The sequence below is a fragment of the Chelon labrosus genome, assembly GCF_963514085.1.
Source record: "Chelon labrosus genome assembly, chromosome: 10".
Taxonomy (NCBI): Eukaryota; Metazoa; Chordata; class Actinopteri; order Mugiliformes; family Mugilidae; genus Chelon; species Chelon labrosus.
In genome coordinates this window covers 3801186-3825300 of record NC_140360.1, presented here as the reverse complement: position 1 = coordinate 3825300, position 24115 = coordinate 3801186, and the positions used below count along the sequence as shown (strand labels likewise).

Sequence of the window (24115 nt, the reverse complement as noted above, 5' to 3'; positions counted from 1 at the left end):
TTTTTCAGAATAAAGTCCTGCAAAGAGAAAACGAGGATCTGAAGAGGAGGCTTGAAACAAACACATAGTTCGAATGCAGATGCACTTGTTCCCCAGTATACCCAAAGTTTAACCTACCTTAGAAACATGTAACTCAGTTAATAAATACTTTTAATAAACACCTTGATTTACTTTGTACTTGTTTGTCGTCTGCTTGTTTTTGTTTTGTGTTTTCATTAATTTTGTGTATCTCTACGGTTGTTTTTGTGTCTTTATATACATTTTTATCTCTTTGTGTTTGTTATGGGTCTCTTTGTGGTTGTTTTTGTATCTTTGCACTAGTTTTTGCACTGTTTATTTTGGGTTTCTTGCCTTTTTTTCCTGAACCATCGCAGCTGCTTTAGCCAAACAATAACAGTAGAGGGCAGCAGCGAGCTTCCTAGCTGTTACTGCACTCGCTTGTCAATCAGGAAGTAGGCGTTTAAATGCTGCCACAACGGTGTCGGAAATCTTAGAATTCAGAGCTGAGTCGTAAGAAGTGACAATGTATTTAATGTCAGCGGCTACTGATAATCGTTTGCAAATGTTGTTACAACAAGTGGATAATAAAATAAATTAACATACATTATGTATGCGAGCATACATTTACTCGTAAAGCATGAGATACGAATGCGGCACTAGTCGTAGTTGAACGGCTTCATATTGGATTGACGACCGAACGAGGGACACGTGAAGGCAACACAACGTGAACAACGTAAACTTTGTTAAAAAGTTATGGGCGGCTAACGGTTAATGTCAGAGTCAACTGTTGCTAAAGACGGCGCCCTTAGCAACGCTGAATACCGCCGCGTTAACGTCGCATTTTAACCGTAAGCTGATTAATTAATATTTTATTGGTTTCTGAATCAGTTTGAGTCACTTTTCTTCGGGGTCTAAATGGCTCCGTGTGCTCTGCCTGGAAGCGGGCGGTAGCTAGCTCGGTTGCACCCGCTGTCGCCGCCGGCGCCACCACCACCATGGGTATACGGTGGTCTCGTAGCGGCAGCAGCATGTCGCTTCTCCCGGAGAGGCAGAGCACGGGGCGGCGGGAGGAGGAGGAGGAGGACAGAGACTCCGATAACGAGTCCCTGGATGGGCTCGGCCGGCGGGAGGACATAGCTCAGTTCCCGTACGTGGAGTTCACGGGCAGGGACAGCATAACTTGTCCGACATGCCAGGGCACCGGGCGGATGCCTTCAGGTGAGTCCTTTAAGTTAAGCAACAGAGCCACAACATTAGTACAGTTAAAAATACAATTAAATACAAGTCTTAAAACAATCTAAAAAGGTTTTAAATGTATGTAGACTAGATGCATATATGTTAATAGTAAAATATTTTCAATCGAATCAAAAACCTTTACGTCATACGCAATGACTTATTATATGTTTACATATTTACTCTCTGATATGCAGCATGTCATTTTATTTTTTTACATTATTTACAAATCATTTTTACATACATATGCGTGATTTTTTTAATTGTATTTATTTTTTAAAATTTTTCTACTTATTTATTTATTTATTTTTACTGCTTTCTTTGCCTTTAAGTCCAGTACGATGTACAGTACAAAACAGGTAAATAATACTACAAAACTAAGGCAGTTTTAAAAAAAATAAAATAGAAATATAAACCGCATCAGCTGTATGTGCAACAGTCAGCAATGACTGTGCAATTATACACGTCAAATTGTCCATTATCTTACTTTATTGAAATGTGAGAGTGTAAAAGAGTTTGAGATTATTTCTAGGTATGATAATCGGTGGGGAACGCTGTCAACATGTCGTCTCATCTCGTCCCCAACAGGCCAAGTGAACGAACTGGTTGCGTTGATCCCGTACAGTGACCAGAGGCTGCAGCCCCAAAGAACGTAAGTGACCGGCGAGCCTGCAGACGCCCTTCTGCTGCCGCCTTCCTCTTGTGTGTCTCCTAATCTGATGTGTCTGTGGACGCGCAGGAAGCTGTACGTGGTGCTGTCGGTCGTGGTCTGCCTGCTGGCCTCTTCGCTCGTCGCCTTCTTCCTCTTCCCTCGCTCGGTGGTCGTGGTGGACGCCGGGATACGCTCGGTGACCGTGCACTTCGACAGCGCCGGGAAGACGGTCCTGATGAACATGACGGTGGGTTTCTAGCTGTGATGGAAAGATGTCAGAACACAAAGTGCACCGTAGCTTTCTGTGTGGCTTCGGATGCGTCAGGGTGTTGACCCCTGTCCTCCGTTAAAAGTGCCTACTGTAGACGCCTTTGCACAGGAAGCGGAACAAAAAAGCAGCCTGGTCTGCACACGTCTAGTGATGGCGAGAGGATAAAAGCTGGGGATCTGGGTGGGAAGAGGAGCTCTGGGGTAACGAGCCCAACCTGGACCCCGAATGTGAAGACAGGAGGTAAACGTGGTGAAGGAGGGTCGCAGGGAAACATGTTTGAATTTGACCGCAAGGACACCATCGGCCGATCAAGACAGTCTCTGTCTGGACGGTTAAAACCAGAAACTCCTACAGTCAGCTGATCACAGCAGCTGGAAGAGAGAGAGAAGATAGTCAGAGCTACATAAGTGTGTGTGCATAAGATCCTGTCATTCCTGTTACAGTCATAAATACCACACACACCTTTATGTCACTGTGATTTCAGCGGCTCATCATGCATCTGTGAAAACCAGTCTGGTCCCACGGTGGCCCCTCCTCCTAACAGGAGGCTCGTTGCTGTTTATGCAACACGAGGTTGACATAGTCAGTATTAAGACATGCGGTTCTAATGTTGTGGCTGATTGGAAGCAAACTGCACTCAATAAAGTGAGCATTCATGTGGCATAAGCAGCGGTAGAGTCTGTAGTTTAGGAGCAGGGTCCTTGTTTTGAGGGAGCAGAAAGCAGAAGTTGATGGAGGGAAAAGTTTCAGTCAAACACTCAGTGACTCTGTTCGTTCATGAGTCACGGTTAACTGAATAAGGCAGTCTAGACTGTTTAAGATTTTTTATTTATTTAATTGTGTCCTGGGCGGCACAGTGGCGAGGTGGTTAGCACTGATGCCTCACAGCGAGAAGGTCCCCGGGTTCGAATCCAATCCATTTCTGTGTGGAGTTTGCGTGTTCTCCCTGTGTCTGTGTGGGTTCTCTCCAGGTTCTCCAGCTTCCTCCCATCGTCCAAAGACATGCTGGTTAGGTTCATTGGTGATTCTAGATTGGCCGTGAGTGTGAATGTGAGTGTGAATGGTTGTCTGTCTCTCTGTGTTGGCCCTGAGATAGACTGGAGACCTTGTCCAGGGTGGACCCCGCCTCTCGCCCAGTGACAGCTGGGATAGGCTCCAGCAGACCCCCGCGACCCTTAACAGGAATAAGCGGACACAGAAGATGAATGAATGAATTGTTTCCTTACATTTTGTTTTGACAGAACAGGAAGTCAGTTAATGCCGAATTAAAACGCAGATTAATGTTATGTCTGTGAAGGTTCTCAGTCATCCAGGTCAGGGTATATCCAAAAAAGGTTTAAAAAAGGAACTGGACTTATAGGGTATTTTGAGAAGACGTTTCACCACTCATCAGAGTAGTCCCCCCTCCCCAACGACAGGTAAATACCCAACCTTTAATAGAAATGAGCTGCACTGGTTCCTGGTTGTTGACACAACAAGCAAGTTTCGGTAGGAGTTTCATATTTAAACCTCAAACTTCCCACCAGTCCCCTAGAACTGAAGAAGCTACTCAGAAGATGACTGGTAAAACGTCTTCTCTAGAGACTCTACAAGTCCAGTTGCCTTGTTTAAACCTTTTTTTGGATACAGGTTAATGTTAGCTCTTGTTCAAACCCTTTTCTCTACCTCAGTAGTTTAATTAAAATGAGTCTAATGTGATTCAGTATCTAAGACATGTTTCTGTTGTGAATATTTAATGACACAGATATTTTTAGGCTCTAGTTTAGTAAACCCCCGGTTCCTGTTCTTTTCACTTCCTCTTTGTGTAGAAAACAAACCAAACTATCTGCTCCACCATAGTGCGTTTTGAATAAATATATTTGATGTGTCCATGCAGAAACTACAGATGAAGTCTTACATTCGCCGTCTTTTCTATACACATCTTAAGTCACCCTGATGTTTCCACAGAGCACGCTCAACTTCAGCAACCCCAACTTCTTCTCGGTGCTGGTGCAGAGCGTCAGCTGCCAGGTCCTTTACATGAAGACGGTGGTCGGGACCCAGCAGATAGACAACGCCACCAGCATCCTGCCGCTGAGTCAGAGTCAGGTATGGAGAACGGGCTCTCTGAACGCTCGGCTTATGAAATGAAATCTGTTATCTCGTTCCTTAACTGACGTCATCTGTGGGTGCTCCAGATAATCCAACGCTTCCTGGTGCAGAGAGGAGTGTGCAAACAAAACATGTTATAAAGAGCAACACACTGTCGCTGGCTGCTCCCTTAAAGGTTAAAGGGGTTTTAATTATTATTTTTTAGTCATCAAGCAGTGAGGAGGATTTTATTTTATGCTCCTCTTACTTCTTGGAAGTAGAAAAGATCTGTCTCAGGACATCAGGGCTCCAGTTTAATACTCGTATTACCAGTAATACTGATAAGCTTTTATTGATTCAGTTGATCATTAACCGTTTATAGAGCTGTGGCTGGTGCACTCATTGAGTCTTCTGCTGTCTCATCATTAATTTATTACCTCTTATCAAAGGAGCTCTGCAGAGACGGTTGCTTTTTTTTTTTTTTTTGCCAGGGCTCCCTTGAAGCCTCCATCTACCAGGCATAAAAAAACAACACAGACAAAAGTGACTCTGCAGACTCCAATAGTGATAAAATAACGTTCTTCAGTGCAGCCCAGCACCGGTCCAGGACCTGGTGGTTGGAGACTGCTGCGTTAAAGATCTGCCAGGCCAGTCAGAACGTTTGGACCGTGCTGCTTTATGTTGTGATGGACAGAGGAGTAAAAGCGATGTAGTCATTCGGGGTGTGCCGATACATGGATTATTAGATTCATCGCGATGCGACACATGACGATTCGATTACGATTCATAAATGTTCAAAAACGATTATTAATAATAACTAGTAGTGTAAAACCCGGATCTTTCAAGGGATTTGGATCATTCTGCGTATTGTGCGAGTGAATGAGTGGCCGAGGGCCTTAGTTTGTGCTGCTTGCTGGTGGTCAAGTACGAAATGTTTCTCTGCTGAGTGAGATGTAAGATGTTTGAATGGTGCCGTTTATTGATTGTATATCAATCAAATGTGGTAGGACTCAACTGCGCCGGTTAAATAAACGTTTAGATCCATGATTCCTGAGTCGCCTTTGATGGCCGGTTATATGAGCCGGATCCGAATAACTAAATGACCTGCTAGTACAGAAAGTTTGATTAAAATAAGTCTTAAGACTTATTTATTACTAAAGGCACTATGTTATTTGTTTTCCTGTTTTCCCGAAGTTAATTTTTTTGTACTGTTAATACAGAATTATATATTTTGAAAAGTATTTTTTGACACAGCAGCTGTTTTGCACTTAAGGAAGGTAACTGGCAATCTTTATTTGTTGTGACTAAGAGCAACTTATTGTTGTATAGGCCGCTGCTAAAGGCCACACTATTTTCCTGTTGGTTCCACGGTGGAAAATGTGTTTGATCATTTGGTGGTTTTACCTAAATAAAGGATAATGGAGATACATTTGTTTGGTTACTTTAATCAATGGATACAGACAAATACCTTGTTTAAAAGTATGAAGTAGCCACAGAGTGAGAAAAATAGAAATCCTGAATGGGGAAAAAAGATGCATTGAAAATCGATAATCGCGATAATTGGAATAATCGCGATAATCGTGATAATCGTTGAATCGTAGCATCCTTAATCATAATCGAATCGAATCGTGAGGTGCCTTAGATGGCACACCCCTAGTAGTCATACTTAGAGCTCCGTTAAATCTGTTTGGTTTCATACAGCACAACATGCCTCGCTCTGATTGGCTGTAACACTTTAATTGTGTGCAGAGAATTTGTTTCTCCTGTGCATCGGTCGAAACTCGCCCCGTAATGGAATCCAAACTGACTGGTATGCTGATAAGAGTTGAGTCTGGCTACACCAGGCTGTAGTGACATGACGTTAGGTTTCATTTATGCTGGTGCTATTGAACGTTTTACTTCTTGCTAACAAACAACAGGAAACTCCCTAAAGCAACTAAGACTGAGTGTCTGGAAGTCAGGATTGCTTCTTCACTATAAACATGGGACATCCCAGAAAGGTTTTAAAAAAAAAAAAAAATAAAATAGGCAACTGGGCTTGTAGAGTTTTTTTAAGAAGACGTTTCACCACTCATCTTCTGAGTAGCTTCTTTAGTTCTAGGGGACTGGTGGGAAGTTTGAGGTTTAAATGGGAAACTCCTACTGAAACTTGCTCGTTGGGTACTTACCTTTCATTGAGGGGGGGGACTGTTTTGTCCCCGTCCTCTTCCCTATGATTGGTGCTCTAACGACCCTTGTCCATTAGAGTCTCCAGTGTACATAAACACGGGACACATCCACTGCAGACGTGTTTACAGCTAAAAACATTTCACCTCATAATCCACCACTTCCTTTGCTAAAACCCTCAGTGACCTGCTGTTTGGGGAAACGTTGACCACGACACAAATCCATCCCCTCAGCTGCTCTACATTCTCACAGAGCAGCGGCGGATGTTGATCGTCACGTGCAGTGTGTTAATGAAATAAGTTGATCAGAGTGTTCTCACCCAAACCCTCTGCAGGTGAACTTCACAGTCAGCATGGAGATCGGCAGCAGTGCGCCCTACGTCTAGTAAGTCACTCCGCTGTAATGTGTAACGTACTGAGGATTAATACACATAAAACCCTTTAATGAAAACCCTTTCCTGCTTTGTGTGTGTGTTCCAGCACCTTCTGCACCATGCCCAGCATCAAGGTCCACAACATCGTTATCTTCATGCAGTAAGCGTCTCTTTATCTTTACCCAGAGGAAATGTTTGACTCGTTCCTCCTGTCGTTCATCGTCGCAAGAGCTGCACAAGTGACCTGCAAGTGTCACGCAAGAAAAAAAGCGCATGTCTATTAGCAGCAAGATGGAAGCTATCATTAGCGCCGCCTGATGTGGCTGCAGTGATCTAATCTCCACAAAGCTTTTAGTTAGCGCATTAATGCTAATTCCTTGACGCAGCAGTGACGCTGTGGAAAGCAAGCAGAGTCTGAAGTGCACCAAAAAACTACAAGTCACTGTTTAGCAGTTGTAGAATTTAAAGTATAGGAGGCATAGAATAATAGAGACACAGGTACATAATTAAATAGGAAATAGATGCAATAACAAAGATGAGTGGTAAATACTGGGGGGCAGGAGGGAAGACGATCTAAGAGTCCAGCTGGGTGTGTTGATGTCAGGTAATGAGGGGCGAGGTTGTGGAGGACTTTGAATGTTAGGAGGAGGATTTTATAGATGTGTGATAGGGAGCAAGTGAAGCTGCTGGAGAACAGGGGTGATGTGATGAGAAGAAGGAAGGAGTCCTGGTGATAATCTGAGCTGCAGCATTTTGATTGAGTTGTAATGTACGGAGGGACTTGAGGGGGAGACCAGTGAGAAGTGATTTGCAATAATCCGGGCGGGAGGCGACGAGGGAATGGACCAGGATGGAGGCGTGGTTTGGCGGTGAGGGACGGGCGGAGAGGGTTGATATTGCGCAGAAGGAAATGTAATATAAAGGAAATACAGACCGGATTAGCGTTATTAATGCGAGTGTGGCTTGACTTGAGTCGGAGAGGGAGGGTGGAGGTGGGGTTGGAGGAAAGCTAGTGCTGGGTGTCGTCAGCATAACTAGAAACTACAAATATCTATCAGTTAATTGAGTGAGAGGTTCAATATTCCCAGTAGCATTAGCGTGCAGTAGAAGAGTCTGCAGCCCAGAGATGCTGGGTAACGCTGAGATGCTATGTTACCTCGTCAACTTCCTCAGAGTTAGTCCTTGAATTAGTCTGAATTAGTCACGTGTGAGGGATCTAAAGCAGAAGCTCCAACCCTGAGAGAACCTTCTAGTCTCAAGATGTGAGACTAGAAGGAAACTACTACTGTGGGAAAACCACAAAACCTTGGAACTAATATCAACATTGATTCATTCATCTTCTATAACCACTTGTCCTCTGGGGGGCTGGAGACTATCCCAGCTGTCACTGGGGCGAGAGGCGGGGTCCACCCTGGACAGGTCTCCAGTCTATCCCAGGGCTAACACAGAGAGACATTCACACCTACGGCCAATTTAGAATCACCAACGAACCTAAAAAAAAGTATGTGACCTGACCTGATTTCCTCGGGGCCCCGACTGCGAACGCCCCCGCCACCTTTTGTTTTCAGCCGGGGGCCCCAGAAACAGACAATAGAGCTCTGCCCAGTTCAAAAACCAGTTCTAAAACGCGCTGAGAGTAGAGATCTGCTGAAACCAGAGCGATATGATGCCTTCTCCTCGGTCTGGGTAAGAGACACACAGCTGAACTATGGACCGTCTGTAGTCGTGAGATTGATTTAATGTTCAAACAGGTGAAAAAAATACCGTTCGACTAATCCAGATGTGATGAAACGAGAGCACGTAAAATAGTCTGCGTGTCTTTAAAAGATAAAATGATGGTAAAAGTGTAAACAGACACACAGAGAGTCAGTGCTGAACCCACATCCTGTCGTGTCTATCTGCAGCTAAGTGATGGTGTCAGTGTGTCAGCTGTTTGGTTTTCTTACGCCTCTCTCTCTCTCTCTCTCTCTCTCTCTCTCTCCTCTGCCTGTTTTCAGAACCTCGGTGAAAACCTCCTACATGGTGCGAACGTCCCAGAACAGCCTGGAGGCGTACCGCTACATCGACTGCGGCGCCAACACCACGTACCATCAGCCGGGGCCGCTCACCCACGCCCCCCTGCTCTGAGGACGCCTCTAACGTCCAGAGCCCACTCCAGGATGGATTCTCACCCTCTGCTGCAGACGCCAAAATCACTTCTCCTTTTACCATTATTTTTTTTCCTCTAAGCGCACACAGAAGAGCTGACATTGACTCGCCGCTATCTCGTGCCGCTGTGGCGCAATCAGGGAGTGAGTGTCGTAACTGCTCGGAGGCGACAGATAAGCGCTTTGTTGTGGTTACTGCCGAGCGAAAAACATGTCGAGTCGGCCTCGCTTTAACGCTTCGCCTGTCGTTTCAGGACGTTTGCTTGTTTTTTTTAGTTTCCATTTGCCTGAGCGAACTCGTCGAGGCTCTCTGAAGCAGTTTTGCCGTCGCAGAGTCACGTGGCGCGGTGGCGACGGCGGAGCGGCGCGCCGAGTGAGTCGCTGGCTTGCACTGGAAGCAACACGGAGGTCAGAGAAAGCTTCTTTTCTTTAAGGGAGGACGTCTGCAGAGCTCGGTCTGCCCTGCTGGAACACCGTTAGAGCGCTCCTCAGCACAGCTTCAACGACTTTAACACTGTTTGGACTGAAGACTTTACTGTACTTTGTTCTGGACGCGGCCGCCTCAGGAGGGATCGTTGCTTTTGCACATTGAACATTATTTTTCTTTGCTTTCTCGTTCTGACGTTGAGTGACATTTAACAAATCATAGACGTTTTTAAATGAGTGAATTAATAAGTTATTGTTTCCTCTAGTACCTCCAGATCCAGCACACATACACAGACTGATTTTAGATTCAGGAGAGAGGAGCGATGTTCTCTGGTTAAAACTCATCGTTAACACTAACCAGGAGAGGAAGCTCAGGCTTTAAGTATATACCGCGGTTCCTCTGAGTACGAGCCTTAACAGACGCACGGCGTTTAAAGATGGCTGCCTTCTAACAGCAGACTGATCCACGGACGCTGTTTCTCTGTTTGCCTTCTCATCCATCTGTGTGTTTTACTCAGAGGTTTATCAAACCTTCAGTATTTATCTCAAAGACTGAGGTCGACCGAAGCGTCGTCTGTCTCCAGGTCAGAGAGGAAACTGAGACGGAGAAAAATCAGCGTGATTCGAATTTTAAAGGGACAAAAAAAGATTTTTATACGAGGGTTTTTTAAATTATCATGCTTGTTTCTAATCCTTAAAAAGAAATTAAAGGGACTTGTGAATAAATAAAACTAATAATTAACAACAATACTTGTGTTCTTCTTCTTCTTTGCAGCTCAAATTCAACGTCACTGTGAGAGGAGTATATTTAGGTTTGGCCGAGAAAGGTTCATTGGTGATTCTAAATTGGCCATAGGTGTGAGTGTGAATGGTTGTCTGTCTCTCTGTGTTAGCCCTGTGATAGACTGGAGACCTGTCCAGGGGGGGTGGACGCCGCCTCTCGCCCCAATGACAGCTGGGATAGACCCCCGACCCCTGCCCCAAGACCCTCCAGAGGACAAGCGGTGACAGAAGATGAACGATAAATCCACGGACTCAGTAAGACTTCATGTACCACATCATTTCAGTTTAATTCTTCATTTTTTTTTTTTTTTTGCATACAAAATAGCATAATATCCTTTTCAGACATGTCTCATACGTTGTCCTATAGCTGCGTGTGAAAATATATTACTACATAATATAGAGATCAACAAGAAAACAGACCACAATATATTATCGCTGTCATACAAGTAGTGTGTTTTTTTCTTTCTTTCTACCAAACGAGGCCACACGCTAAATGAATGCATAGTGTAAAAAAGCAATAAGTACAAAAATATAGCTGGATAAAAAGCTTATTAATACACGAGTGCTTGGTTTTTGGTTACCGCCTGCGTGCCGTGCGTCCTTCTCATCGAGCTTGTTCCCGTTTCACCTGCATGTCTTTTACAAAGCGGACGTAACCAAACCTTTTTTGTTTTTTAAATTTGTTTCTCCTCCTCCCCCTAAATACCCTCGACACACACGCACGCCTCTCCGTCTCACGCACACGTACACACACACACTCGTTAAAGGTTAAAAACCTCACATCCCCGTTTCCTTCCGTTAAGAGTTTACGTCTCTCTCGCTGCGATTAGAAGTGTGTGCGTGAAGGAAAAAAGAAAAGATTGTCGATTATGATTCAAAGTGTTGTAAATGTGCTGTACATACGTCATGATACACGGACACCTCGAGATACAGGAAGTAAATTACATCATCATCATCATCATCATCATCAGGACTTTGGTCACCTTTAAGAAAATAAGGGATTCTGTAAAAGTACAAAATATAAACAGTTGTGTCGTCTGCCTTAAAGCTGCTCCTGTCGTGGGGCCCGTGTCAGGAAGCAAGTCTAAGGTGTGCTCTTCATCGTTTAGTTCAGTACTTTGCGTTAACCATCGGGGCTGCTCGTGATCAGATCGTGAATCAGCTGAGTCTCTATCGTGACTAGCGACGACCACACGCACCACCTCAAAGGTTGGGACATCTGATGATATGACGAAACCTGCAGGTTAAAGTTCCTCCACGGAAAGATTAAAAAATAATAATAATAATGAAACTGGAACCTATTCTTAATTTGTCCACTAGGGGTCGTGCTGTTTTAATCTGAGTTGTGGATATAATTTGACACCGAGACCTAGAATTAAACAGTAGATGGGCAGCAATGTGCAGAAATTGCTCTTATTTTTCCTCAGATTACAGCGGTGTAGTGGTTAGCACTGATGCCTCACAGCAACAAGGTTCTAGATCAGGGGTGTCAAACTCATTTTAGTTCAGGGGCCACATACAAACCCAGTTTAATCTCAAGCGGTCCGGATCTGTAAAATGATAACCTGTAAGTAACGACAAATCCAAATTTTTTCCATTTTTTTTTAGTGCAAAGAAGAACAAGTAAATTAGGAGAACGTTTACATTTAATGAACTAATTTCTTAAGAAAAATAACAGTAATTTGGGCTCATTGCTGTCTGCTGTCTAGTCCTGGGTCTCAATGTTCTGTCTTCTTTCTAAAACAGTGGACAAATTAGGGACAGCAGTTAATTTCACTGAAAAATTGCAGTCTTATGTGTAATTTTCACACTGCTGCGGGCCAGAATAAGACCCTCTGTCGGGCTGCTTTTGGCCCGTGGGCACCTGTGTTGTTTGACATGTTTGACACCTGTGTTCTAGTTTGCAGCAGATGTCACATTTAGAATCTGCTCTGTTATTTTTTTTGCTTAACTGGTGAAGAATCAACATCTGTCCATGGAGCCAGTGTTTGAATCACTTTCTGAACCCTTCCTCTAGTTTGCATTTGAGAGTCTGAGACTTTAAATATTTAATATATAATCTATGCACTGAATCTAAAATAACGACAAATGGTAACTGTGATTTTGGTCAAAGTGTTTCAACGATGAAAAAGTCTCTTTTGCACTAAGATCCTTGTGTCCTGTGGGAAACAGGAAACGTCTGACGGGGAACCTGCTCTGCAATGGTGATCTAAATGAAAAGCCAATCATACATGTCGCTGACTGAAGCCAATCAGTCTTTCTTCCTGACACCGGCCCCTGACGGACGGATGCTTGTTTGTTTTAGTAGGGAAGCAGTTTCCTCTGACGCCTCCTCATCCCTGGAGGAGTTGTAATATTTACAAAAGAGAAACGACGTCGGTGCCGGGTCACGCAGCGTGACCCCGCGACTCCGGTCCGCCTCTATCGCCGCGGCGACAGCATGACCTTGTTGATGAAGTTGACGATGGCGGAGGCCGGCTGGTCGGGGTCCAGCTCGGCGAAGAGGTGGCACACGTTCTCCGCCAGGCTGCCCGGCTTCTTGGCCACGAACCCGAACACCCTGAGAGGAGGGAAGGGAGGAGGAAACGAGAGCCGGCGTGAAGGGATGGAGATCACACGGGAGGTAGAGTTGTGAGTAAAGTTGACGCTGTCTCTTTGTGAAGGGTTAACAACAACAACTGAGGAGGAGGAATTAGTGTTATGTAACGAGGAGTCAGGCAGGACCTGCTCTCGTAATTAAATCATGTTTGCTGGAATGATTTTAGTCAAGGCTCACACGCAACCTGATGCCATGCAGCGGCTCTAATGTCACCCAGTCTCAGCCACAGGGGAAACTACACACACACACACACACACAGGTCTGTAAACTTTCTCAACAGAGCACTTACTTAACGGCCGTGTTGTCTGAGTTAGTCCACCTAAAGCCGAGAGAGACAAAGAGACAGACTCAGACATACACGCAGGCAGAGCCGCCAAACAAAGCTGACGCAGCCTCGGCCTCGGACGCCATGCACGCTCGCACCCGACCCAACGCACCCGGATAGACGTTCATTCATGCGGCGGCTCAAAACGCGGCAAAGGATCATGGGTGCAGTGAGTTATCATCAGCAGTGTGTCTATTTTTTTGTATTATTTATTCATATTTCTAAATGTTAGTTCTGGTTCCAACAAGAAGACACAACAAGACTTCCCACCTCCTGTCCTTGGGGTCGATGCTGCTGAAGGTGACGCTGTTCACCGGGTAATGCCTCCGGAAGAAAACTCTAGAAGAGAGAGGAGGTTTTAGATCGGATGGAGGATGAAAGGGCGGTCGGCCACGCTGAGGAACAGGTCAGCTGTGTTTACCTGCGCTGGCTGTCCGTCAGGGTGATGCCCTGCGACGTCACCTTGAACTGGACGACGGTGGCCCCGGGCCGTGGGTTACGACCCAACGTGGCTTCGGTTGCCTTGGCGATGGCCTGAGGGCCGGTCAGTGACTCTGTCTCCACGGAGTTCAGGTAGAGGACGTTACAGGCTGAGAGAGATAGAGAGAGAGAGGAACGTTAAGGTCATGTCACAACATCTCTTCTACACCGATGTTTACTTTGTTTTAATGTTTTCAAGCTGGCCCCTTGTGATCAGCGGTTTCCCAGGTCAGATGTTCATGCAAGGTCTGAACGGGCCCCCCAGTGACTGGACCCTGATCTTCATGACATGTCATCTATATTTAGATCATCATCTGGAAATGTGTAGGAGTCCTGAAGCTCCTTTGGCAGGCAGCTCGTTCTGAGTGTACTGGACAAGTTCCCAGAGTTCTTTGTTGGACTGAGTCCGTCTCCACGTCTCCATGTTGAAATCTGTGGTTGTGACTCAGTGGTAGTTCCTCATTAGTAGGTTTTAGACACGCTGAGACACTTAAATGAACGTAGTCTAGTAAGTCTGAGAGCTGCAGTATTTTTATGTGTAGCAGGACAAAATGTTACGTGTTTGCTCATCATTTAATTCCACAAAAGTCAAGTTCTGCTCGTTCATCTTCTGCTCTTGTCTTTTGGGGTTTAGGACTTGTGTCCTCCTGCTTTTTGCAAAAGACATTTCTATTTGGTGCAGTACAGGGCCTTGTATCTTTTAGGACAACGCCGCACTGAAACAATAAAAAAAAATAAAAATTATTCTGCAGGGAGTTTCATTTTGAAAAATGATGAGCTTGTCTACGCGTCACTTCTGTCTGCGGCCTGCTCTCTCAGCGAGCTCCAGTCAATATGAGCAAAAAAACAAAAAACGTCTCTGCAGAAAAGAGAGAACTAATGACTAATGACGAGACTCCAAGAGTGGCACTGATGCCTCACAGCAAGAAGGTTCTGGGTTCTAATCCATGGGCAGACTGGTTCCTTTCTGTGTGGAGTTTCCATGTTCTCCCTGTGTCTGCGTGGGTTCTCTCCAGGTTCTCCAGCTTCCTCCCACCGTCCAAAGACATGCTGGTTAGGTTCATTGGTGATTCTAAATTGGCCGTAGGTGTGAGTGTCTCTCTGTGTTAGAGCTGTCGTTGGTCTAAAGGTGGGGTACACCCTGGACAGGTCTCCAGTCTATCACAGGGCTGACTTTATCACAAACCTGAACATTCTTCGTGTACAACTTTTTACAGGAATCTTCATCGTGTTAGTTTTATCTAGGTTGTTGTATAATAAATTTGGGATCCAATCACATGCCTCCCTAACGGACAAAACGATAAATATGTGATTGTACGTAGTTTATAGTTTAGGAAGAGAGAGAGAGAGGAGGACTCACCTGCTCCTTGTTTCAGCAGGTCAGCAGCTGTGCTGATGTTACTCACTGGCTGAACCTCCGGCACCTCTCCGACCAGATCTGACAACAAAAAAAACTTCTACTTTCTTATATTTTTCTAAATTGATTGTGAAAACCGCGTCGCTGCCTCTAAAACGAAGGCGTACCGACCTTTTTCTGGGATTTTAAGAGCGCAGGGTAAAGAGATGGGTGTGATGGAGTGTTGGTAGACCAGTGCAGACAGACTCCCTGTGGACAACAAGGTAGATAACGTGTATAAAGTCCTCCTTTGTGGTACTGCTACTGTATGTAGACGTATAGACAGTGAACTCACCAAAGTAGGGCTCATTCTGACATCCTTTAATCTTGACTCCTCGAGGTCCTGTTTCTATTAGGAAGTGTCTGACCAGCTGCTCCAGAGGGTCGCTCACTGTAACAAAGTTCATTGTCGTTGTCAGTGTCGTCGTCTAATAAGAGGTGAACGTAGGTGAAACGTCGTAAAGGAGGGTTTTTACCTTTGCCGCTGTGGTTGTTGACATTGGGAGGAGGTGTGAGCACCTTCAGGGCGAGGCCGTAGGCGCCCTGGAAAGAGTTACTGTCTCTGATCAGGAAGGTTCCCGGCTCTCTCTCCTTCAGAGCTGCGATCGCTTTTAGCCAGAAACAACCACGTCAGGAAATGTAATCTCAAATGAATCACATCACATCACAGCGTACAGAGTGACCTCCAGCGAGCTTACCTTGCTCTCTGGAGATGCCGGGCTTGTACCAGAACCTGGAGCTGTCCTGGACGAACTTCACGCTGACCCTGTTGGCGGCGTCGGCATCCCCGGGCGCTGCGTCGTCGTTTTGGCCTGCAGGGGGTGCAATTTCCCCCACAGTGGGTGAAAAGGTGACGTGGTGCTGATGCTGGGTGGTGGTGTTGCCGCTGTTGCTGTTGTTGTTGGTGGTGGAGGGGGGCACGTGGCCCACGGCTGGCCTCGCCCCATCGCTTGGTGACCCCGATTGGGAGGGCGGGTGGCGCTTCTCTGGCAAAGGCGGCTGAGGGTGCGGAAGAGGGATGGAGATGGTGGAGTAGTTGGTGTGGGAGGCTGGGTGGAGTTGCGGGCCTGGCCCAGAGTAGCAGTGCCTCTTGTTATTGTCCGGAGCAGCACTGTGATCCACGGGGGCTGGGTAGTGGTGATGTTGGGGTCCATGCTGCTGCTGCTGCTGGTGATTTGGGTGGTGGGGGTCTGACCCGCTCAACATCAACCTCCTACCCAGGGTGGCAAAGCCAGGAACTGGGGTATCAGAGACAGGGGAGCTCTCCATGCTGCTGGAGACTGGTGTAGCTGTGGATGTGTTGTTGGAGGTGGCGGTGTTGGGTCTGGGGGCTTCGGGGTGAGATTCCCTGGTTGGAGACGATCCGGTGACCTGGGCTGAAGTCGGTGGTACGGAGGCCTGGGTCTGGCTCTGAGGCTGGGACGCTGCCTGAGCTACGGCAGCAGCTTCTGATGGATTGATGGTCTGGAGGGGGAGAGGCCCGGGTCGGGGGTGAGCCTCTGGGACGGGGGAAGAAGGAGCCTGGCAGTGTCCTTGGTTTAACGTGGCTGGTGTCACATCTGTCTCTGGGCTACAGTGCTGCTGCTGAGGAGCGGTGTGGGACGGGTCTGTTGGAGCAGTGCAGTGGTTGGGGGCGTCTGATTGTGACGGTGTATCCTTGGTGACCGGCTGAAGGGGCTCTGTGCCATTACTCTGGGTTTTGGGAGATTCCTGAATGATGTTATTGTTTCGATACTGTCCGTCCTGCGGCTGGGACGGCTCGTAGTCGCTGATGATGTCTGTGGTCCGGATGTCGTACTCTCTGCCTGGACTGGGGCTAAAATGGACGGAAAGGATTAGTACTTTAAGAACCCTGCGTACAAGCTTGTAAAATTTCCTCAAACAGAGGTGGCGTACCTCTCCTGTGTGCGCAGGGGGCTGCTGGTGTGGACGGGAGTGGGCGGCCCGGACATGTCGGACGGCGTGGAGCATGCGGCGTTAGTGTCTCTGTGGACTCTCCTGAAGGAACCGTGGGTAATGTGATCCCTCCAGCCCACGCTTTCACCAGAGCTACGCAGGCCCTCTGAGGGAGGGGAGGGGGGGGAGATAATAGACCACATTAAAAACAGAAACCAGAGTAAACACAGTTAGTAGCAGCTGAGGTCATATGTCCAGATGATATGTAAGGGCTTTGTCTGTGAGTAATGTGTGAGACATGTGTCCAGTTAAACACATATTTTCAGCGCATGCTGTTGCTGATTATGGATAATTTTCCCGTTACTGAGTGCGTCTGTTTTGAAGTGACTCACCAGTGTGTGAGTCAGAGCTGTACGACTGCTGAGAGTCTGGATGGTGATGATGATGATGATGGTGGTGGTTGTGCTCTCCCGGCCCGTTGCTGTGGCTGCAGGGCCCCGTCATGGAGGACGCGGGCGGCAGCGGGGACGTGGACTCAGACTGGTAGCCCGAGGCGTAGCCCCTGCTCTCAGATGGCGAGGGCTGGTAAGGGGAGCAGGGGCACGCCTGGCGCGGCGTCTGGTAACCGCTGCTGCTGCTGCTGTACTTGAGATCCAGGTGAGAATGAGCGTGGGACCTGGAGGCCTCTGGGTACGCGGGGTGACCGGACGGCAAGGGGTCAAAGGTGAAGGCCGGGAGGTCGTGCCCCTGCGGGCCGTAGGAGGCTACGGTGGCCCTCCGGTGCCAGTATTCGGCCTCTCTGTCCCTCTCCCACTGCAGCTCGGCCTCCCTGTCTCGTTCCCAGTGGAGGGACAGCTCTCTGCCTCGTCTCAGCCCGGGATCCCTCTCCCAGTGGAGCTCTGACCCTCTGGGTAACTCGGTCTCCCTGGCTCTCCTCAGCCCCACCTCTGGCTCTCTGTCCCAGTGAAAGCTGTCTCCTCGGTCCAACCTCAGGCTGTGATAAGCCGCAGAGTCCTCCCTCCTGATGCTGCAGTCCCTGCAGGGACAGCCAGGGGGCGGCAGACCATCAATCACCATGATGTCATGGTAGGTGGGGCTGGTGGAGGGTTTTGGGTGGTGTGGGTGGGGGTGATGGTGGCCGTGTGGCGGTGGGGGAGGGTGGTGGTAGGTTGTGAAGTCGTCGTCTCGACAGCAGAGGCGACCGGGGGAAGACAGAGGGTGGTGGTGTGGGTGGTTGTGGGGGGTTAGGTCCGGTGAGGGGTAAGGGCAGATATGTCGAGATGAGGGAGCCTCTGAGCAGGAGCGGTGCAGATAGTGAGGCGGGCCGCCCTGACGGTCCCAGACCAGATCTGGAGGCGGGAGGGACTGGTGGGAGTGGGGGCTGTAGTGTTGGCACAGATCCACGTGTGACGGGGGAGCGGCTGGGTTGGGGCTAGCAGCGGGAGTCGCCCCGTGGTGCCCGTTGGTGCCCGGAGCCCGATCGAGGCAGTAACCGTTGGGCATGAGGAGCGTGCGGTCGCAGCCTGGCTCGGCGCAGCGCTGGGACCGGTAGCCGTCGCGGCAGGAGCACGACCGACTGAGCCCCAGCGTCCCCGTCCTCTCCGAGGGCAGAGAATCCCCGTCGTCCAAGATGGCCGTCTCCCGCTCCCCGTCTCTGCTTCCCTCGATGCCGCCGAGGAGACGTTCAAGCTCCTCCCTCTCCTGCCTGGTCGGGGGCGGCGGACGGACGGACTCCTCCTGGCGGTCGGGGTGGATGGACGACTGGTTCAGATGGAGGGAGTGGGCTGAGAGGACAGAGTCGGAACACTGAGCCATCAAGTGGTCGGGCCGGTCTTCTGAGAGGCCCGCCCCCGGACTGCTGCCATTGGTCGAGGAGACGGAACCAGAGCCGTGACCTCGACGCTTCTTTATCTGAGCGTAGAGACTGCCATCGAGAGGACCTTTGGTGTGGGCAATATCTGAGACAAAAGGACAGCTTTCAGTTGTCAGGACTTCTATTAGCCTTGTATGGGGCTAATTATCATTTCTGCCTAGTATTGTGCTTGGTTGTTCTTTTGTGTTAACTTGAAACAGCTTGTTGTGGTACTGTAGGGCTAGAGCTGACAGTTTCAGCAAAAGGTGCCAACTTGGTATTCCCAAAAAATGTTAAAGAATGACATATGGACTTGTTGGGTTTCTTGTTCCTTAACTTGGGTGTGTTGTGAGGTTTGCACCTTTTCCACCAAATTTGAAAACTTCCTCCAGAATGTCCTCGAGTAGGCGTGATGAGTCAGTTGGTTTAGCATCTGTTCAAAACCTGTTTTGAACTGAACCTCTCTCCTTGAGCAGCTGGAGGGAATTATCTGGTGTTGCCTGCATCTTAGGATGAAACGTATGTCCTTCCTGTAATCTGCAACTTACAGGAACCACTTACGTTTCAACAAACTGACGACACAGCTACCTGAGGACATTCTGGAAACTGTGGAAAAGGCTCAAACCTCACAACACACCAAGTCCAGTTACCTTTCTTTAGAGTTTACCATGACCTGGATGACTGAGAACCTATTGCCAACTTGTTGTGATTCTCCACCAATATGACTTTAAAAGCAGCAACAGTTACCCTCCAAGCTGTCCTGGTATCGTTGGTTGAAGTTCTCGTAGGAATCCCAGCGAACCACAGGGTCGGCAGTGTTGTAGTCAACCGTCACGGCCGGGTCGTTCTTCTGGTATTCACGACCTGAGAAGAGACGCATTACGTCTTTGTTTAGTTGAGCAACATCAGTTTGTCTTTTCTTCTCTTTGACAAACATAAATGAAGCTTTTGAAGTAGAACCATAGACTGTAAAGAAAAAAAACAGGTGGACAGCTCCTCTAAAGTGAAGTCAAACCAAGTAGAGCTCCCCCTGGTGGCTGGCTGCAGTACAGGTCATAAGCTCCGCCTCCTCAATGTTAGTGGATGGGACTTGGGACAAACTAATACACTAAAGTACACATAGTTCATTTTAGTTATTTGATGCTATAAAACGGGATGTGACATCACAACGACAGCTGTGATTGACAGTTGCCATTAACAACCGCTCCATGAAGCTGTCCTGTAGGTAGGACGTGGAGTAGAAATGTCAAAACTCATCCTGTTTGAAATCTGTTAGTGAGTTTGAAACCCAAAAAATTTAAACTCTGCAAACCGACCTCAAGGATCTTGAGGGATCTTTGCAGTTTTTTAAATTTGTTAAATTTTATTTTTGTAAGATTGTGAGTGAATTATTGTAATTAACTAGCTGTCTAAAACAACGCTCCAACGTTAAGCTCTGTGGGGAAAAAGTTGGTAAAAGTCTGAACTTAAAACAAAACAGATAAGGGGGGTGTCCTGGGGTCCCACCCCCTGCAGGGTGTCCTGTATAGTCCATTGTACTTTTTGTACATATGCCAGTACTTATATTTTACTTTATTATATATCTTTTGTACCCTACATCTTTTAGTCTTGATGTTTTTTCTGCTCTTCTGTATGCTATTATAAACTGCAGTTTCCCCACTGTGGGACAAATAAAGGTTTTGTTAACCCAACATTTCCGGCAGAGGTAGAACAGAGAGCAGTGAGTCTAGATGAAGTGTGGGTGGGACATCCATAACCCGGTTAGCATCAGTTTGACCAATGGGAGGAAGTTGAGATTTTTTTCTGCAGTCTATGAATAGAACGGATGTGAAGAAGCAGACTGAACCAACCTTTGATCTTCTCAGGTCCAGAGGAGAAGACAAACTCCACGGTGGCGTCGGAGGGGAAACGCTCATCTGTGGCAATAAAGACAATAATAATAATAAAAAAACTCAACAAACCAAAGGAATGTTCTTAAACGATCTTTTCTCATATGATATTACACTCATGGGGAGTCCTGAATTCTCTACATTACAGTCGTCCAATGTAAATGTAATCTCCAGATTTGATCCTGATTCATGGAAGCGTGCTTTCTGAGGTGAGGGGAACCCCCAGAAATATCAAATATACTGATACCTTCCACAGATGTGCTCATGAACCCACAATGGTGTGTTTATGAACACTTGTAACGCTCCATTTAGCGTAATGGATGGACTGCCACGGCGCTGTACGAACACGCTTCTGCACACACGTATCCATGTCGTTTGAGGGGAAAGCGAAACCGAGAAGGAAATGAAGTAATGAGCGTGTTCATTATGGACTTAAGGGATAGATAAGCACTTATTAGGTATTATTTACTGTCTCTGAGGGATCGGTTTGAGGCGCTCGCTGTGGCTCGTTCTCACTGCGTTCTCCTCCAGGGAGCTGTTATTACGTCCAGGACGGGGATGGAGCTACTACTATTTAAGGATTTATGCGACCACTATATCATGAGGCCAAACCGCTGTGATTACATTCCCACAATGCCCGTTTAAAGAGCTGCTATTATGTCAGTTAGCATGAGCGGCGGTTATCCTACCACAATTAACAAAAAATGCGCCTGAGTGATGATTTGAAAGAAGCAGAGTCAGGCACTTAGGGAGCGATAGAAAGTGGAACTAACTAGTCATGTAAGAAATTACACAAGTCAAAAGTTGAACTTACAAGGAATGTAAAATACCCTTTTGCTTATTGTGGCTAATGCTAGCTAGCTTTACGTAGATATATCCAGATATATTCCTCCAACCAATCGGAGCCATTTCGTTGTAAACAAATCCAACTCCACGGTGCTCAGATGACGTGCACGACTGTTACTGTTACTCTTCTGTCCATCACCACATTAAGCCCCGCCCCCAAGCGATTTGATTGGCCCGACAGATCCTCTAGAGGAGGCCCTGGTCCTAAGACCGCTGTGAGTCTTTTTTTTAAGAAAGTCAGACATAGGAGGTGGGACAAGTCATCCTGTACATCAAACAAGCAAATTTAAAAAATTTAAAATGCTCAAAGCTCAATAAGTTGCACCTTTTATTGAAACATTTGCAGTTAAGGTCTCCTATGTAATTTCTGCACTTTGCAAATTCATTCTGCGGGCCAGATTAGACCCTCTGGTGGGCCGAGGGCAACTTTCAATTGTGTCTCTTCGTCTTTCCACTTTGACCATAGCTGTCCTCATCATAGCTGTCCTTTCTCAAGTTTTGTCTAACCTTCCTGCTGAAACACACGCACCTGTACAAGCCTCATCCAGCTCCCCTTTGCCGAACCACAGCTGGGACCCGTGGATGGTGCAGGTGTGGAACTGCAGCCTGAACACCACGTCTCGGTCTGCGCTCTGGGCTCGCCTGTGGTAGCATTTGACCTGCAGAGGGCGCCAGAGAGAAGACATGAGGGGTAATGACAGGCCTGAGCAGTGAATGTAAGATCCACACCTACGCTTAGGTAGAAATGACCGACTGCACAAAAGAGACAAATTATGAGTCCTTGTTAACAAAGCGACAAAACACTCTTCTGTACCAAAATACATTTTATTTTAGAGGCGAGACACGGCAACTTCTGCAACCGTTCTGCAGCACATAAGGCGTTTATTTGTGTTTGAGTCCGTTGACGACAAATGAAGTCATTAAGTTGAGATAAGACCCCCCTCCGAACTCCCGCCCACCCATCTCAGGGGTCTTCTGTTTGTCATTTCCTTCCCATATGACTCACCATGATGTCACCCTTTAACAGCAGCGCTGGTTCGATGGTCACACTCAGCCTCCTGCCTCCTGTCCCTTGAAGGTCACTGCAGACAATACACAAACAGAGGCCTGTTATACAGCTCAATGGATTTAAACACTCATTTAAACCATGCTTTCACTTTTATACACCAAACTTCTCCCAGGCCTCCCTAATGAAAGCAAATAAATGCTCTTATCAGTTGACTCACTATATGCCGGAGGTGTAGACCAGCTGCATGGACTGGTAGATCTTCAGGAAGGGGTAGTAGCCTAGAAGGAGGAGGAGGAGGAGGAGGAGATGATGAGACACAGCGAGCATTATCAACACGGAGGCGGAGGAATGTGCTGACAGCCGTCGCCGCCTCCTCGCGGACTCCATCATCAGATTAAAGATAAACACACGAGCGTGAGTGTGAGTGGGCCGAGGCTGAACGCCATCGTCAGCGGCATCTGCGTTCAACAATAACACTGCCGCCGCTGCCACCGCCCCCCGCCACCGCGGTTCAGGTGAGAAGCCTGTCAGATAAAGAGGCACGCATGGATTTTATCTGCGCACGGAGGCGCGGTCAGATTGGACAGGAGATCAGCGACCTGGCGGCGCGTCTCAGCTCCCAGAGCTTCCTCTGATTGTGCAAAGAACCAGGAATTTATTAAACATGTTTTTGGTGAGAATGGTTCAGCTCTGGCTGCCACATACTGACCATGTTACTGTTATAGATTATATATAGAATTTATTCATCTTGTATATTTCTTATACTATACATACATTTAAGCTTCTATGTATATTTACATATACACACATGATATCTAATATCATTCCATATTTCACTCATATATTCTATATTAACTATTATATATCCTATTTTCCCCACAGTTTTAAATCCTTATACACTATATACAGCCTATGTTTACCCCGTATTTTCATATCCATGTATATACCATATATATATCATCTATCTGTCCATCCGTCCATCTATCTGCCTGCCCTTCTATCTAACCGTCTGTCCATCTATCCGTCCATCTATCTGTCTATCCATCCATCTATTCATCCATCCACCTGTCCTTCTATCTATCTATCTACCCATCCATCCATCCATCCGTCCATCCATCATCCATCCATCCATCCATCCGCCCGCCCTTCTATCTATCTATCTATCTATCTATCTATCCATCTGTCCATCTATCCATCATCTATCTGTCCATCCATCCATCCATCCATCCATCCATCCTCACATGGATGCAAATCATAGAAAACACATAAAACCTTGAATATCTTTGCTTCTTATGTTGTATAGTTATGGTTTGACAGTGACTGAGTCTCAGTCAAGAGAACAGACATTTCCTTCATAATCTGAACCAGATTTGGTGTCGAGTAACGACGGGATGATTGAAAATATAAAGTTCCATCAGGGACGGACAGAAATGAGGTTTGTGCTTCTGCAGTTTAGCTAAAAAGACGCCAGACGCACCTCCTTCACCCTGGAAGTTGGGCAGTGACGGGATGAGAACCTGGTGGAGGAAGAGAGGGCTGCTGTTCATCTTGATGGCCCCGGAGAGAAGACCCCCGAAGTAATAGATGTACCTGAAAGATAGAGAGGCAGCAAGAGAGGCTTTAATACGCACAGGGCCAGACAGAAACGACAGAGCAAATGATTACAGACGTCGACTCGGATCGACCGGCAAACATTCACGGC

At 47.0% G+C, this 24115-nt stretch overlaps 2 protein-coding genes across 3 annotated transcripts in view; one reads left to right on the top strand and one right to left on the bottom strand.

Moving 5' to 3' along the window:
* The first annotated feature begins 400 nt into the window (after positions 1-400).
* Positions 401-10075, top strand: LOC311495011 (transmembrane protein 106C-like). The gene is made up of 7 exons (XM_084554294.1): positions 401-1218; positions 1822-1885; positions 1973-2132; positions 4104-4244; positions 6727-6776; positions 6872-6925; positions 8763-10075. Exons 1-7 carry the CDS (start codon positions 996-998, stop codon positions 8890-8892), a joined length of 822 nt encoding a protein of 273 aa, XP_084410420.1. The 5' UTR covers positions 401-995; the 3' UTR covers positions 8893-10075.
* Positions 10076-10390: 315 nt separating this feature from the next.
* tns2a (tensin 2a) overlaps positions 10391-24115 on the bottom strand; it is a 58864-nt gene continuing 45139 nt past the window's right edge. Inside the window, exons 12-28 of one of the 2 annotated variants that reach the window (XM_084554043.1) lie at positions 23891-24003; positions 22631-22691; positions 22411-22486; positions 21934-22063; positions 20520-20585; positions 19417-19533; positions 17210-18775; positions 16818-16983; positions 15620-16737; positions 15398-15529; positions 15217-15312; positions 15054-15131; positions 14886-14963; positions 13467-13635; positions 13316-13384; positions 13010-13039; positions 10391-12681 (exon numbers count right to left, since the gene is read on the bottom strand). In XM_084554043.1, coding sequence (XP_084410169.1) covers positions 12543-12681; positions 13010-13039; positions 13316-13384; positions 13467-13635; positions 14886-14963; positions 15054-15131; positions 15217-15312; positions 15398-15529; positions 15620-16737; positions 16818-16983; positions 17210-18775; positions 19417-19533; positions 20520-20585; positions 21934-22063; positions 22411-22486; positions 22631-22691; positions 23891-24003 — 4204 coding nt within the window. In that variant the 3' untranslated portion in view covers positions 10391-12542. The remainder of the gene's footprint in view (positions 12682-13009; positions 13040-13315; positions 13385-13466; positions 13636-14885; positions 14964-15053; positions 15132-15216; positions 15313-15397; positions 15530-15619; positions 16738-16817; positions 16984-17209; positions 18776-19416; positions 19534-20519; positions 20586-21933; positions 22064-22410; positions 22487-22630; positions 22692-23890; positions 24004-24115) is intronic. The other variant, XM_084554044.1, reaches the window with a different exon arrangement.